Genomic DNA, 17495 nt, shown 5'->3' with positions numbered 1-17495 from the left:
ATTGAACAGTACCATTCTCATTTTACTTTTATATATATATAATATAATTAGGCCTTGTTCATTGTGGTTTTATTGTGTCAATATTGATCTTGAGATAACCTAGCAGCTTTGAACTAGTAGGGAGCCTCATTTTTCCTACGTTGCATGACCAGCAACCTCATTTTTCCTACTTTGCATGACGCACAGCCTCATTTTTCCTACTTTGCATGACCACTTCAAATTGTTATTTGTAGCTACACACTTCAATTTTGTTAACTTGTATTTTTGTCATTTGTATCAGATGGTGAGTGAAGAAGATATTGATCATAATGTTCTGTATATATGTGTACAGTAGGCAGGTAGATCATAATGTTCTATTATGATCATATCTGTCCTCAGTCCTACAATTGTTTCAAGTGATGCATTATTGCCAATATTTATTTGATTTGTTTGCCCTTTGTTGTTGTTCACATATATACCTTTGTTAATTTATCAATGATGAATATACATACTAGTATCAACTTGTAAAAGAAACACTAGCTTTGATGACACTTGGTTTGAAATTTCCTCTCATACTGCCATTCTCTTTGTAATATGATTATAAAGAAGGGTGCAACCTGCAATATTAATTATTGGAATTGGGTTATGGTATGACATTGAAAAAGGGTGATATGCAAAGCCATACATGATATATCTTTTTTTTTTTTTTTTTGATGTCTTAGGTTCCAGATGCAACTAGTGACCATGAAATTCGGAGGGAGTCTGTAGGAGAAGAAGGGAATCTAGATTCAAGCAGTGATAGAGCAATGGACTGAGTTTCAATATGTTATTGCACATATTCTGATAGTGCAATATTGGAATTTTTGTTGAGTGTCACTCTTGGTTGTCTTCATTAGGTGCTTGGTTTTGGGCATAACTTTGTACTTCTTCTAATTACATATTCTGACAGTGCAGCAACTTAATTACATTGCAATGAAATAGATGAGTTAATGAACAATATGTGTGTGGTATATTTATATTTTTATCCCATTTTTGGATGTTGCAAAAATACAGGTTTTGTTAAAAAAAAAAAATGTTGGTTGGCTACTAGCATCGGTGAATTGCCGTAGCCAAGAATATATTTCTATATACCACCACACCGAAGCTACGGCAACAAGACCGTAGCAAAATTTGCTATTGAAAAATTGGTGGGAAACAAATTTGGCAGGAAAAAATATTGGCGGGAAACAAATTTGGCATGAAAAATTTTTGGCGCGAAGTAATAAAATTATCATAATATTAATTATGCTGCGACGGAAATTTGCCGTAGTAAATTTTGTAATGGCAACGGCATTAGGGGTAGCATGAAACCGTCACAGACTAAGTGTCGCAAATCTCTTTGCCGTCGCAAAAGTAGTTTGCGACGGCATTTTGCCGTGGCTAAAGGTATTGGCGACGCCACCAACGGCGTCAGAAGCTTTGCCGTCGCAGAGCCGTCGCGAATGCTTTTTTGCTACGGCAAAACAGCTTTTCTCGATGGGAGGGTGCCGTGGCTATTGCAATTTTTTTTTGTAGTGACAACAGCCATTCCTTCAAAAGCAGTAGCAGCAACACAGCTATTCAACACAAATAATCCGAGCTCCAAAATTTTAAGCAGCCACACGCAAGAAATCTTCTACTCAACTATGTGTTTAACTCCTCTCTATGGGGCAGGACTGAATGTTTTGTCACACAGTGAATAGGGACTTCAAGCACCTATATATACAAGCTAGATAGGTCTTCCCATAAAAGAATCCTTGATTCTAGCCAATGAGTTATTTCTGAAAGATGCTATAACTATCATATCAACTAATTAGATATTTATCTTTATCAAAATGGATTCCTAACCATATGAGTGACATACCAAAACTCATTAGGTGTCTAGGTAGATAATTCATATATTTCCCATTTATTGGAATAAGTTTAATCAGTTTGTTATTTACTTAATGTAGATAATATTAGGTCCAAATAATATTTTACAATCTCCCCCTTGGACCAATATTGTCTACATAACAACTTAACCAAAACTCATTCCAGAAAATAGCCAAAGTGTGCACTGAAATATATGGTTTCTCAAGATCCATTCAGTTCTGTAAAGAACGCAGCAGCTAAAATAGAACTTGGAAATATACATGCTTATGTAAACATATTTGTTCCAAATTACCAATAATAACCTCTGCATCTCACATGAACTACAAAATTGATATGATGAAATCAAGTGGTAAAGTATGTCATTCTGCTGTAAACACTTGATTATAATCCAACTAAAAATTTTGAATATCAAAATCATAATGCAAACATTATTTACTTAAGCACTAGTGGATTGCATGTTTGCCTCTTACTGAATATATGCATATTTCCATCCACCTGATAATCAACAAAACTAAAATAGCAGCAATCAAATATTTTCAAAATAAGATCAAGCTGTGAAACAATATATCTGGAAATACCTCAAGCTTTATTCATTTGACCAAAATATGAATACATATTGTTTCTGACATGAACTGCAAACTGAAATAAAATTGAAACTTTCAAACTAAGAAACTGAAAACATAATCTTTATGACTTTTGCTCTTTCTGAACTCAGGAATCTAAACTAGAGAGAATTCCCATGTCTTCAACATGCTTCTTGAAAACTGAAACTGGTAATGCCTTGGTAAAAGGTTCTGCAAGTTGTGCATCTCTGCTAATGGCAGCTATTTCAATCTCTCCATCTTTTACCCTCTTTCTCACACTGTAGAACTTCAAGTCTATATGTTTTGAATTATTGGACCTTTTGCTATTCTTACTGAAGAACACAGCAACTTCATTATCACAATAAACTTTCAGCTTTCCATCAACAAGATTACTTAAAATCTTTGTTTCCAAAAGAAAGTTTCTGATCCATAGGCCTTCACATACACCTTCATATATGGCTATAATTTCTGCTTGCATGGTGGATGTGGCTATCAATGATTGTTTCATTGTTTTCCAAGCCACTGCACCACCTGCCAACATATATACATAGCCACAAGTAGACTTCATTGATGCAGGATAATTGCCTGCAAAATCTGAGTCTATGAAGCCTACAAGTTCAAGTTTCTTCACACGCTTATATACAAGCATGTGACTCTTAGTCCTCTGTAGGTATCTCAATACCTTTTTGCCAGCAGTCCAATGCTTGTGTCCAGGATCAGATTGAAATCTAGACAACATGCCAACTGCAAAGGATAAATCTGGCCTAGTGCACACCTGTGCATACATGAGACTGCCAACTAATCTAGCATATGGTACAGACTCCATTTCCCTTTTCTCAACACTTGTTTTAGGGCATTGATCCTTATTTAATTTATCTCCCTTAGATATTGGAACCTCCCCATGAGCACAAGTAGCCATATCAAATCTCTGAAGTATTTTTGAAATGTAGGCTTGTTGAGATAATCCCAATAAACCTTGTGCTCTGTCTCTCTTTATCTCAATTCCTAATACATAAGAAGCCTCTCCTAGATCCTTCATATCAAAAAATTTCGACAGAAATATTTTGGTATCTTTCAGTAACTTAATGTTACTGCTAGCAAGGAGAATATCATCTACATATAGGATAAGAAAAACAAACTGGTTTCCAACAACTTTAAGATAAACACATTCATCTACTAGATTTTCTGTAAAACCAAAAGATGCAACCACATAATCAAATTTTCTATACCATTGTCTAGATGCCTGTTTAAGTCCATATATAGATTTCTTAAGCTTACAGACTAAGTTTTCTTTTCCAGATTCAATATAGCCTTCTGGTTGTGACATGTATATCACTTCCTCCAGTTCACCATTTAAGAAGGCTGTTTTTACATCCATTTGATGTAACTCCATATCATAGTGAGCTACAAGAGCCATTATGATTCTAAAAGAGTCCTTAGTTGAAACTGGTGAAAATGTTTCTGTAAAATCTATACCCTCCTTTTGTGTGAACCCTTTAGCTACAAGTCTTGCTTTGTGTCTCTCAATGTTTCCCTTGGCATCTCTCTTAGTTTTGAACACCCACTTGCTGCCTATAGGCTTGTGATTTGGATCTGGCTTCACAAGCTCCCACACTTCATTATTATACATGGATTCAAGCTCTGCATCCATGGCTTTCTTCCATTGTTTTGACTCATTACTTTCTGCAGCTTGCTTAAAATTTACAGGGTCATTATCATCTGCTAAAGTGCTCTCAACTTCTTGCAAATAAACCTCATAAATATCATTTTCACCTCCAAAAGTTGGCTTCCTAGTTCTTTGTGATCTTCTAGGTTCAACTGCATTTTGTTGAGGTTCAGGAATATTTTGGTCCGGTATAGGTTCAGCCACTTCAACATTTTGGTTTTCAAGTTCTAAGTCACCACCTACTGCATTGTGAATTTCACTTTCAGTTTCTGCATTATTTTTAAAGTTTGGCATTTCTATTTCTGTATCCTCACTTTCTGCAATTTCCTCAAAATCATCAGTTAAATCTTCTAATTTTGTATTGCAAATACTCTCCCCCAGAAATTTAACCTGATGAGTTTCAAAAATTCTAGGTGCATAGTGAGGTGCATAGAGTTTATAACCTTTAGATTTTTCACAATAGCCTATAAAATGACAAGTTACAGATTTAGGGTCAAGTTTTCCTAAATTGGGATTGTAAATTCTTGCCTCAGCTTTACAACCCCATACATGGCAATGATGCAGACTAGGTTGCCTACCACACCAAGACTCAAATGGTGTTTTATCCACAGACTTGCTTGGGGACCTATTGCAAACATAGTTTGCAGTTCTTAAAGCTTCTCCCCAAAACATTTTTGGCAACCCAGAAGTACACATCATACTTCTTACCATATTCAACAGAGTTCTATTCTTTCTCTCTACAACACCATTCTGTTGGGGATTGTATGGTGTTGTATATTGAGCTTTTATACCTACATCCTGCAGATATAAAGCAAATGGACCCTTTTGTTGTCCTTGCTCAGTATATTTACCATAAAATTCACCCCCCCCCCCCCCATCAGACCTCACAGTCTTAATTTTCATTTCTAGTTGATGTTCAACTTCAGTTTTGAAAATTTTAAATGCCTCAAGTGACTGTGATTTTTCTGACAATAAGTAGATGTAACAGTACCTTGAATAGTCATCTATGAATGTAATGAAATAAACATTTCCACATATTGTTCTATGCCTGAAGGGACCACATATATCTGTATGAATTAACTCTAGCAGTTTTTCACTTCTGCTAGCAGTCTTTTTTCTTAAGTTTGTCATTTTACCCTTAAAACATTCAATGCAGTTTGCTAGGTCTGAAAAGTCTAGTTCTGGAAGTGTTTTGTTCTTTACTAATATTTGCAGTCTTTCTTTTGAAATGTGGCCTAGTCTCCTACGCCACAAGTAAGCTGATTTATCATTGAACAAGGTCCTTTTAACACCTGTGATGGTGTTGTTACTTAATGTGTTATTTCTGTCTTCAACAAGTGAGATTACTTGTTGAGGTATTGAACAATTCAATTTCATATAATTATCCAAAATAACACCAGAACCATATAACAAGGAACCTTTAGAAATTTTTATTGCATCCAAATCAATGTAAAAACAGCAACCAGTCTTAACCAAAAGAGACATAGAAAGCAAATTCCTCTTAATCGAGGGAATGTAATAAACATCATCCAAAACTAAAAAATTTCCAAAGCCTAGATCTAGTCTTAAGGTTCCTATAGCCTTCACTGCAACCCTCATGCCATTTCCCACACAGACATTGGTTTCCTCACTTCTTGGTGCCCTCTTCTTTGTGAATCCCTGTAAAGAATTCGTAATATGCAAGGGTGAGCCAGAATCTAACCAATAAGTGTGAGGTTTAATATTGACAAAATTAATTTCTAAAGAAAAAGTTTCTGTAGTACTTAAAAAATCCTTACCCTTCTTCACCAACCAAGCCTTAATACCTGAGCAGTCCTTCTTCATATGTCCTACTTTCTTACAAAAGTAGCAATTGAACTTAAAAGCTTTGGTGGTGTTAGGTGCTGCAGTGTTTCCAGATGGCTTAGTGATGGTTTTGGTGACTTTAAGCTTGTTCTTCTTTTTCTTTGGCTTTTCCACCAGGTTCACAGAGGTTGCAGGCTCTCTCTCTTTCTTAATTCTATCTTCTTCATCAGCACAGATAGATATGATCTCATCTATGGTCCAGGTACCCTTTAGAGCATTGTAGCTAGTTCTAAGCCCACTAAAGGTATTTGGCAAAGAATGCAGTGCAACATGCACCACTTGGCTATCATTCACTCCCATCAGTAACTCCCTGAGCCTAGCATTAATGTGGATCAGCTTCATTATGTACTCTCTAACTCCCCTAGATCCTTCATACTTCAGCTCATGGAAAGCCTTAGACAATCTTGCAGCCTCTGCTTTCTCACTCTCTTTAAATTTTCTCTCAATGGCCTCCATATAGTCAGTAGCCAAGTCAAGTTCTTCTACACTACCTCTTACAGTGTCAGACATAGTGTTCCTACTGGTGTTCTTGGCCATTCTATTTGACCTGTGCCAGGCTTTAAATGCCTTAACCTCCTCAGCTGAACTATCTTTAGTTAATGCCTCAGGTTCATCCTCATGAAAGACTAGGTCTATATTCTCATGCATCATCATATAACGCTCTACCGAATCTCTCCAGGCTCTAAAGTTTGTTCCAGTGAGCATCAAAACATTGTTGAGGTTCATGTAAATACTTCCTAATGAGCAAAGTCAAAAAGAAAAATTCTGTAAGTTTCAGTTTCAAAACTCAAAAAAATACAAAGTTTCAATTTAGCAATATTTCTGCAGATTTATGTGTTAGTTCCAAAAGCAGTTCAAAAACACATAAAACACCAAAACAAAATATCAACCATGATGACAACAAGTACCACAAGATACTATGTCAATGAAAATACCCCAAATCTGAATTTCACATTAGGCAACACTTTTGTAGCAGTAGACATAATGTACTTAAGTTTCTGAATCTTCACCCCATAATTAGAGAACTCAAGTTATCCAAAAAGACAATCAACATCTTATGACAGTAGAAGAGTCTTTAAGTATCAAAATATGAATTCAAAATCATGTGTGAAGCTGTTTGTCACCAAACTATGCTATATTAACACTTCTTTGGAAGACACGAGTAAGCACAGTTTGAAAACAATTAACACAAGTTTCCAAGTCATTTTTATCTTAATGATCAAATGCAAATAATAACAGAAATTGCTTTGTGCAACATGCCTATTTTTATTTGCAACAACCTGTGACCTAAATAAAGTTTAACTAAATTCAATTCAAGACATCAAGGCACTTGAAAAGAAACTTTACTCAATCTGCAATTTTCTCAATGAAAATATGACAACATTTACAGGGAGACAGTGAACTTCTTAACTCAAACATTCATCAATTTATCATATAATCATTGTTCAATCACAGATATATATTAGCAGAATGCAAAATATTAAGCACAACCATCCATAAGCAATCACAGAGAAAGCACAAAATTGTTTCAATTCAACTCAATTCAATTCAGAGACACAAGCACACCAAAACTTAAATTTCATCCGGTCACCATCTACTCTAGCCTAGGTGCACGCCGGGAATGCTTCTAGTGTTCTTGTAATTCAACAGAAAACGAATTAAAGCTTTGAATCGAAACATGGTTCTCAGAAGGCCTAACCTTTGCGACTGCAATTCTGCAACAATTTTAGCGGAAGCAATAATTCCCAAAAGCGATCTTAATCCGAATCGAATGATGTGGTTTTTGAATCCACTTCGAGTTTTTTTTTTTTTTTTTTCTTGGCCTGTTAACCAAAACCCTAATTTCCCAAAACGTTTTGCAATTCAACATAACACAAAACTCTAGTTCAAAATACAATGAATTGATCTTCTAAAAATGATATATGAATTGTGAAATTTGCTCTGATACCAATTGTTAACTTAATGAGCAAACCAAGATTGTTTCACAAAATGCATAAACACAATCAAATGATCAATACAATATGAACTAGAATACAACAAGAGGAGATGCATCACCTGCTTCATGCACAACAGCCATTCCTTCAAAAGCAGTAGCAGCAACACAGCTATTCAACACAAATAATCCGAGCTCCAAAATTTCAAGCAGCCACACGCAAGAAATCTTCTACTCAACTATGTGTTTAACTCCTCTCTATGAGGCAGGACTAAATGTTTTGTCACACAGTGAATAGGGACTTCAAGCACCTATATACACAAGCTAGATAGGACTTCCCATAAAAGAATTGATTCTAGCCAATGAGTTATTTCTGAAAGATGCTATAATTATCATATCAACTAATTAGATATTTATCTTTATCAAAATGAATTCCTAACCATATGAGTGACATACCAAAGCTCATTAGGTGTCTAGGTAGATAATTCATATATTTCCCATTTATTGGAATAAGTTTAATCAGTTTGTTATTTACTTAATGTAGATAATATTTGGTCCAAATAATATTTTACAGATCATACTGGCAAAGGTCAATAGATATACGCTTGAAGACAGTGAGACTCATCTTGTAACGTGTTCGAAACTCCCCATCTTTGAACACTGGTCGGTCGAAAAAGTAGTCGGCCATCATATTTTTTCCCCTTTCTTCTCTAAGTCTCTCCTCATTTGGTGCACGACCAGGATGAGAACCGCGCCCTCGAGTTTGGTTTCCAGATTCTTCTGCAACTGCTGCGATCACAGTGGCGTTGGTGGCCATCATCTCTTCATCATCTTCATCCATAGACCGTTGAATTTTATCCCACAACGTCCTATTCATTGAAACGAGGGAAATTGAGGAATTGTGTAATGCTAGAGATAAGAAAAAGGTGAAGGTTTGTTAAGCTCGGATGGTGTGTGTATGTAGTGTAAAGATCATGTCTATTTATTGAAATTTTTCATACAAATAAAAGTGTCGGTGGGTTTTCACTGTTTTCAAAAACTTTGTCGGTGGTGTACATGTGATAAAAGTGTCAGTGGAGTGTAAAAAAAAAAAAAAAAAGTGTCGGTGGACATATAATTTGTCTACCCATAAAATTTTCTTTGGTTGCATTTCCATAATGCTCATCAATATTATTTATTTATATCATACATTTCTCATTTACACTAAAAAAATTAATAAAATATTCAATGAATAGTAATTGACTGGTGACCCTGACCCAATGGGTGGAAACAAAAGTCCAGTGGCAGTGAACAGTTTCGTGTCCTGGTGACCCAACGGGTGAACTTGCTCTTAGAGAGATAGAATGACTATGCTAGAGAAGTTTTTGATGGAAAAGAAAAGAGAAAATCGTAAAGAGTTTTGAAGTTCTATGTGTCTGCAGGAAAATAAGAGTTTAGGATTTTGGGATGATTTTTTTTTTTTTTGGATACAGGGGATGATTTTTTTTTTTTTTTTGGCAAAGAGGATTTGGGGATGATTGACTTGCCAAATAGAAAATAAAATAGAATTGCAAGAGAGGGTAGTTAGGGTAATTTGTAAAAAAAAATTGAATTAAAGTAATAGATAAATAAATAGGATGTGTGAATAGAGAAAATGGGTGTGCGAAAAGCACCGCCCAATTGTAAATATCGATAAAACTTATAATATATTGAGCTCCTTTTTTTTTTGTAAGAAGAAAGAAAAAGATTACAAAGAAAACCCTCTTGGGCACCCAAAGCTAAACTGATCCCAATAATGGGCTGAAAGAGCCTTAACAGGGAGGCTATTAAGCCAAATTCTCGGCTCCAACCTATGCCCAGTGGCAGTAACAGCCTCCGTCAGAAAATTCGCTTCTCGGAACACATGAGAGAAGGAAATGGACGTGAAGAGAAGCAATTTCCTTCAAGAGAGACTTCAAAATCCAGGGAGCTTCACACTTGAGATTCATACAATTGATGACAAGAGAAGAATCTCCTTCCACCAAGACATGATCAAAATTAAACCGTCGGGCGGTTAATAAACCATCCTTGAGCGCAGAGCACTCCGCAACAGGAACAGATGAGGAACCAATGGACCGAGAGCCAGCAGCAATAGGGTCACCAAGATGATTTCTGATTACAAACCCCGCTGCTGCCAAACCTAAAAGAGAGACCGAACCATCAAAGTTTAACTTTACCGAATATTCTCCAGAGGAGGGTGCCATTTAATGACTTCACTGATGTTCTGGGGGACATGATTAGGCTGAGGATTATGAACCCTATAGGCAGCATAAAAAGAGGCTGAAGCATGCACTACAGTGGAAGGAGAGAACTCAGCAGATCAAAAAATAATATCATTCCTGCTGTTCCAGATTTGCCAACAATCAAGTAAACACTCTTCAAGGGTAGAAGAGTCATTCTGAAAAGCAAATTGAGCTCTTAAATTTCATTATATATAATCATGCAATTTTTTATTTTTTTGGCTTCTCGATTTTAGTGAAATGAGATTACATATATGCAACACATACTATGTTTGGATATTCTTATTGAATTCCTGGAATGGATAGGTTTTCTCTTTATTTCATTTCAACTTGAGATGTTAGATGAAATTAAATTTACAATGAAATGATGGAAGTACGCTTAATTAATTATCTAAAGAAGAAAAACTAACAAGTGAAAGCCTAAATGAAAAGCCAAAGGTGTAAAGTTTGTAATATATATATATATATATATATATATATATATATATATATATATATATATATATATATATAATGCTCAGGTGCGGATATCCGCACCTAAGCAAAAACGTACGGATTTTGTGTTTTTCCCCACTTTTCGATCACACATTCACATCTTAACCGTTCAGTTTTTAAGTCCTAATGTATAGATCACCTCTGCAAAATTTCAGCCAATTTGGTGATCGTTAAGGCATTCAAAACTGCAATTTACACGAACGAACCGGAACCGTTCTTATATATTGTTGTAATTTGTAGTTTTGAATGCCTTAATGATCACCAAATTTGCTGAAATTTTTCAGAGGTGATCTATACATTAGGACCTAAAAACTGAACGGTTAAGATGTGAAAATGTGATCGAAAAGTGGTTCAAAACTGGAAATCCGTACGGATCGAAAAACTGCGGACGTCCGCAGTGGAGAACCGCTGTGTATATATATATATATATATAAAAAAGCACACGACCAAGAAACAGTGTATAGTTTTTGTTTCCCCAAACCAGATTCTCAATAATCGACCTACACAAAAGTTCCCGCATGCATTTTGAGAACACACTGGACAAGAAAAACAAATTCAGTAAATAAAAAAATAATAATAAAAAAAAAGGGAAACAGATCGAGTATACATGAATACGAAAGACATGATTCAACCATTTAATTTTATTTCATGCGAGTACAAAGCTTAGGTAGATTGTTGGGTTAGGAGAAGATCCAGACTGCACAAAGTTAATCTCATAACAAGAGATCTTCTCAACTATAGCATCACCTTCAATCACATTAACAAGAGATCTTAACTATCATCAATTTGGCTGAAAATTTACATAAGGATCTATACATTAGGACCTAAAAACTGAATAGTCGAGATGCCGAAATGTGTCTTGTTATAATTCTGGCTGCCATTTTTTAATGTTTTTATTTATTTTCCTTGCTTTAAGCTACTTAATTATTTTCTAGTCTTGTACGTGGGAATTGGTGTTACTTTCTTTTACTTCTGCAAGAGAATTGAGAACCACATTTTGAACCAACTTGTAGGATCTCAAAGAAACTCTCAAAAATGTAACCAAAAAAAAAAAAAAACTCTCCAATTGTTACTTTGGTCAAACAGTTGGTTAAAAAAACTGAGATGTAGTTTACTACTTGAATCAAATGGATACTGGGTCGGTTTTAACGTCTAAGTTTCACAGTTCCCATGAGGCAGTCCGTACTTAACAACTAGCTAGTATATTTGTACTTCCAGAACTTCAAACTGGGATGACTTGACTAAAATATTGATGTATTAAATTGAAAATTATATCCCTTATTTTCATATTGCTGGAATAATCAACATTCAACAGCTATTGAACAATAAAAAAAATGTCCATACTCTCCTTCCTAAAGTGGTATCAAGTGATCATACTTTCCCACATCTAATACCTTCGATCAATATCGATTATCTTCACTTCTTCCACGAGCATTTTACTAGTTTTCTTTCATCAAATCATTAACTTAAGTCATCATGGGTGTCTTCACTTATGAATCTGAGTTCACCTCTGTCATCCCACCAGCTAGGCTGTTCAAGGCCTTTGTCCTTGACGCCGATAACCTCATCCCCAAGATTGCTCCCCAAGCAGTTAAGAGTGCCGAGATTCTTGAAGGTGATGGAGGAGTTGGCACCATCAAGAAGATCAACCTTGGTGAAGGAAGTGAATACGTACAGCTATGTGAAGCATCAAATTGACGGAATTGACAAAGACAACTTTGTCTACAAATACAGCATGATTGAGGGAGACGCTATATCTGACAAAATCGAGAAGATCTCCTATGAGACTAAGTTGGTAGCATCTTCCGATGGAGGCTCCGTCATCAAGAGCACCAGTAACTACCACACAAAGGGTGACGTGGAGATCAAGGAAGAGCATGTCAAGGCTGGAAAAGAAAGAGCCGCTGGTCTATTCAAGATCATCGAGAGCCACCTTCTAGCCAACCCTGAGGCCTACAACTAAACCTCTCTCTACTATACTCAATATGCTAGAGGCAAACCCATGTGTCCTCATTTCTATGTTTGTGTGCGTGGCTTTCATTTTTGTTCAACTTTTGATCTTTCAAGTTATTTTGATTGAGTGACGTATTTGTATTTGATTTCAATATTAAATTGTGTATTGTTTTCTTTTAATCGTCTCAGCAAACTCAAAGTGCATTCCTAGTCGCCATGTAAATATTTAATTACTGCTCATCGATTTCAAGCAACTTGAGCTACAATCATAAAAGAACAATTATGTTAACACAGTTTGAATTCGATCAATTGACAATCTTATTAATTTGTATCGTTAAACATCTAAAATAAAGAAGTGTCCTACATGTCTTTTCGTATAGTTAATTGTCGTTCACATGAATATCTTTTGCATAACAAGCTACGTTTTAACTGTTCATGTTTATATTCGTCGATCTTCATTCTCTATAGTCACACTACTTTCACTACTATTCTTCTCATCAACATATCATATTTTTCCCTCGCTGGTGGAGTTTTCAAATAATTTGTGCATTCATTCATGTATAAGCATTTAGACATGAGCGTTTTAAACGGCTGCAATTTCATTATAGTTATTTTAATTTGAAATTTGAATTTAATTAAATTGTTATTATGAACATCCAAAACTGTCAAATAATTCTGGAAGTGTCAGTATCGATCTCAGGTAACCACGAGTTATTGGTTATCTACCAATATAAATTTTAACCTCTAGAAACATTGTGGAATCTCAACCGAACAAGGGCACCATAAGCCGCTTGGGATTCTAACTAATGATGAAACTTTGAATTGAGCTCTTAGAATAATGGTATAGCTAGCATTTGACTATAGACTAATAGTCCTGTATCAATTCTTATTTCAATTCACATATGTTTTATTTGTTAAAATTCAAACTGCATATTTGTTTTTCTGAAAGGAAGAAACGATCTTCAAACTTTATTGATGATAGATAAACGGATTAAATACTTGTTACTCTATGCACTTTGCTTTAGAAAACAGTTCAGTCCCTCACCTTTTAAATTAAACAATTTAGTCTTTATTCTTTTGAATTCGCATACAACATGTCCAAAATGACTATTATACCCCTCGCTTCCTCTTTTTTTTTTCTCCTCTCTTTTCCTAATTTTTCTCTCTTTTATTTATTTATTTTTTCTGCCATCACAGTCACCATAGATTTGTCGGTGAAAAGTGAGCTCAGTGCAAAGGAAAATCGGAGCAATCCAGAATTGGGTTGGTGGGCATCATTGAGTTCGAGCTCCAGGTTGTACTCCGAGTTCTCCAGGTCGAGGACGTTACGGCCGACATCATTGTTTGGGCCGAGAAGGAAACCGGCATCATCCATTTTGAGGGTCAAGTGGGACATTAGATGTGGATCCGGTTTGGGGGTTGGGGTTTCGGGTTGGGATTCAGTGGAGTAGAATAGACAGAGGAGGGTGAGAGATTGGGGTTTTGAGTGGCAGGTTGGGAGTGGAGCTCGATGGAGGCGGGCTGGTTGGAAATGAGATCGGAGTTGGAATTGGGGTTGGAGGACTGGAGCGGGAGAGAGAGCGGAGCAGGGGGAGAGAGAGAGAGCTGAGAGAGAAGCAGAAAAAATAAATAAAAGAAGGATTAAAAAATAAAAAGAGAGAGAATTTTTTTTTTTTTAAAGAGAAAAATAATAATAAAAAAAACAAGTGAGGGGTATAATTGTCATTTTGGACCTGGTGTGGACATGTTGTGTGAGAATTAGAGATAATAAGGACTATCCAGCTTAATTTAAAAGGCGAGGGACTTAATTGTTTTTTAAGGAAAAGTTTAAGGAGTAACAAATATTTAAATCATCAGGGAGACATAAACCTTGACCCTGGTGTACATTACATAAATCTTCGTAGAGAATGTCCTAAATAATAGCATGACTCTCTTCGAAATAACTAACATCATCATTAGACAAACTAGTAAAATGAACAAATCTATGTGCCACATTATTTGCTTCACGATATATAGGAGAAAATAAATACCACTAACCTCAGTTGCAAGAACCTTGCAATCATCGATCAATCGCCCTATATTGGAGACGTCACTCCTACAAATTTAAACTACATATTGACTACTACAAATTTCGAAGTTTATATTGGATTGTTTATTTCTATCTAATAATCTAATGTCCGTAATTATACTAGAGCTCTAGTGCAAAAGTAACTCAAAATTTCTACAGCATTCGATCTTCATTCCTTTATAAAGAAACTTGGTGAATCTCCCCATAAAAGGCATTTTTTTTTTTTTTAGAAGAAAAGGAAAATTATAAGGAGCTTGAATCCCTTTGGGCAACCTATACTGAGCTGGTCTAAATTAAACGCCCGAAAGCTAGGAGGCAGATGATTCAGCCAAATCCTTGGGGCAGAGAGGCCATGACCAATCGAAGTAATTAATCGCATCGGCAAAGAAGTTGAAAGCAAAATAATGTCTTTGATCAAAGACCTCAAACGCCAAGGGGTGTCACACCTTTTCTTGATGCAATTAATTAATAACAAGAGTCCCCTCCATAAATGGCATTATGTCTCCTTACTTTGATAACTTCTTCTTGTTTAATACTGATTATAAATATGATTGGATTATCAATCACACCATGCATGAATGAGGTTGTACTTATAGGGCGAGGTCGATGACAAAAGAGTTGAGGTAAGTTTGAATTATTGTAGCCTGCAGTGCATATATGGTTCCATTATGAAAAGAAAATCATGCTTGTCAATTGTGTAGTGTTGTACGTTATTGCAGTCAAAGAAGGCTAACTAACCATTATGCTAATTCTCAACTAAAAATAAAGTTAGTAACTTGGTCGCAAAGTACGTAGACGATCATAATAGGAGTGTGTTTATCAAAGTGTTTGCAGATCATTTCTCCTTTCAAGTGTTTTCATTTTTTTTTTTTTTTCATTTCTCCTTTTATTCTCATCATTTCTCCTTTTATCTTTTCTTTTACGTACTGGGAATCACAATATAAGTATTTTCACAGTTCCGGTCTGCCTATCCGTACCACACGACTAATTGTACTTCCAGAAGTTCAAAGTTCAAACTAGGATGACTCGACTAAAATAATATGAAAGCAGAATTCGTTCGGATCCTCCCACATGTTCAATCTTTTTTTTAGCGGTTTGCTATTGTATTGAACACCCTGAATTGAAAATTATATACCCTATTTTCACATGGGGGTAAAGCTATGGTATGTTAACATTTCTCATACATCAACTATTTTTACCACTTTAAGGACTCATGTTACCACTTTGAGGACTAATATTACTATTTTGAGGACTCATATGGTAAACTAAGAAAATTTACCACTTTAAGGACTCATGTTACCACTTTGAAGACTAATATTACTATTTTGAGGACTCTTGTGGTAACTAAGAAAATTTACCACTTTAAGGACTCATGTTACAACTTTGAGGACTAATATTACTATTTTGAGGACTCAAATTACCACTTTTAAGGCAATTGTATGCATGTCATACGTTAACATTTTGTAGAATTTTCCTTCACATGGATATAATCAACATTCAACAGTAAATGAAAAATTAAAAACCTTGTCCATACTCTCCTTCCTCCAAGGCTATAAGTACCACTGATAATGCTCATACTTTCCCACATCTAATACCTTCTCCATTACTTCCACATACTTGTTAATTTCTTTCATTCAACTATTAACTTAAGTCATCATCATGGGTGTCTTCACTTATGAATCTGAGTTCACCTCTGTCATTCCACCAGCTAGGTTGTTCAAGGCCTTTGTCCTTGACGCCGACAACCTCATCCCCAAGATTGCTCCCCAAGCAGTTAAGAGTGCTGAGATTCTTGAAGGTGATGGAGGTGTTGGAACCATCAAGAAGATCAACCTCGGTGAAGGAAGTGAATACAGCTATGTGAAGCACCAGATTGACGGAATTGACAAAGACAACTTCGTGTACAAGTACAGCATGATTGAAGGAGATGCTATCTCAGACAAAATTGAGAAGATCTCCTATGAGACTAAGTTGGTGGCATCTTCCGATGGAGGCTCCATCATCAAGAGCACCAGCAACTACCACACCAAGGGTGACGTGGAGATCAAGGAAGAGCATGTTAAGGCTGGCAAAGAAAGGGCCGCCGGTTTGTTCAAGATTATTGAGAGCCACCTTCTAGCGAACCCTGATGTTTACAACTAAAACTCTCTAGCTATTTTGGTACTAGCTACATTAATTCTAGAGACAACAATGATGTTTCCTCATTTCTATTTTTGGGTGGCTTTCTTTTGTATTTTTCTTTTGGCGTCAAGGCTATCATTTTGATCGTGTACTTCTGATGAAAGAGTAATATAACTGTACTTGATATCAATCTCAATAAAGAAAGCAATTATAGTCTTTGCAAGCTGGGTGTGTTTATAGGGTTAAATCTCACTGACATCATGAGATGGTTGAGTGAGGATAAAAATTGTCGTTTTTACTCGCCAAAAAAAAAAATCTATAGGAATCTTAATTTCCATCACTATAGAAACAATAAAGAAATAGTTTTCTCAAGAATTTCAATTCGTAAATCAAACAAGACCTAAGTCCTATTATTTATTTTTACATGTAATTTTTATTCACATGAATTTGTTCTACATGACAAGGCTTTCATTGTTCATCTATTTTTTTTTTTTTTGAGAGAGTTTATTGTGTTCATCTATATATAGGGGGGGGGGGAGGATTTTAGATTTGGTAAACATTCAAAAAGACAAGAATTGCCCGTTCTAACTTTGTATGTATTGAGGGCAAAAAAGTAAATATCATAATTAAGGCCCCGTTTTCACACTTTTTATATTTTATATATATATATTTTTTTTTGAACAATTTATATTCTATATTAATT

At 35.5% G+C, this 17495-nt stretch overlaps 1 protein-coding gene and 1 pseudogene across 1 annotated transcript; both read left to right on the top strand.

Annotated features, from left to right (window-relative positions):
• The first annotated feature begins 12060 nt into the window (after positions 1–12060).
• On the top strand, positions 12061–12783 carry LOC133712314 (major strawberry allergen Fra a 1.08-like; annotated as a pseudogene).
• Positions 12784–16270: 3487 nt separating this feature from the next.
• On the top strand, positions 16271–16982 carry LOC133710535 (major strawberry allergen Fra a 1.08-like). The gene has a single exon (XM_062136632.1). The coding sequence runs from the start codon at positions 16331–16333 to the stop codon at positions 16811–16813; it is 483 nt and encodes a 160-aa protein (XP_061992616.1). The 5' UTR covers positions 16271–16330; the 3' UTR covers positions 16814–16982.
• The last annotated feature ends 513 nt before the right edge of the window (positions 16983–17495 follow it).

This window comes from Rosa rugosa, chromosome 5 (assembly GCF_958449725.1).
Source record: "Rosa rugosa chromosome 5, drRosRugo1.1, whole genome shotgun sequence".
Lineage (NCBI taxonomy): Eukaryota > Viridiplantae > Streptophyta > Magnoliopsida > Rosales > Rosaceae > Rosa > Rosa rugosa.
The sequence above is the reverse complement of the archived record's forward strand: the minus strand, read 5'-3'. Positions and strand labels throughout refer to the sequence as shown.

What these genes read in the sequence shown, in the direction of transcription:
- LOC133710535 (XM_062136632.1), top strand. Translation starts at nt 16,331, where the DNA reads ATGGGTGTCTTCACTTATGAATCTGAGTTCACCTCTGTCATTCCACCA.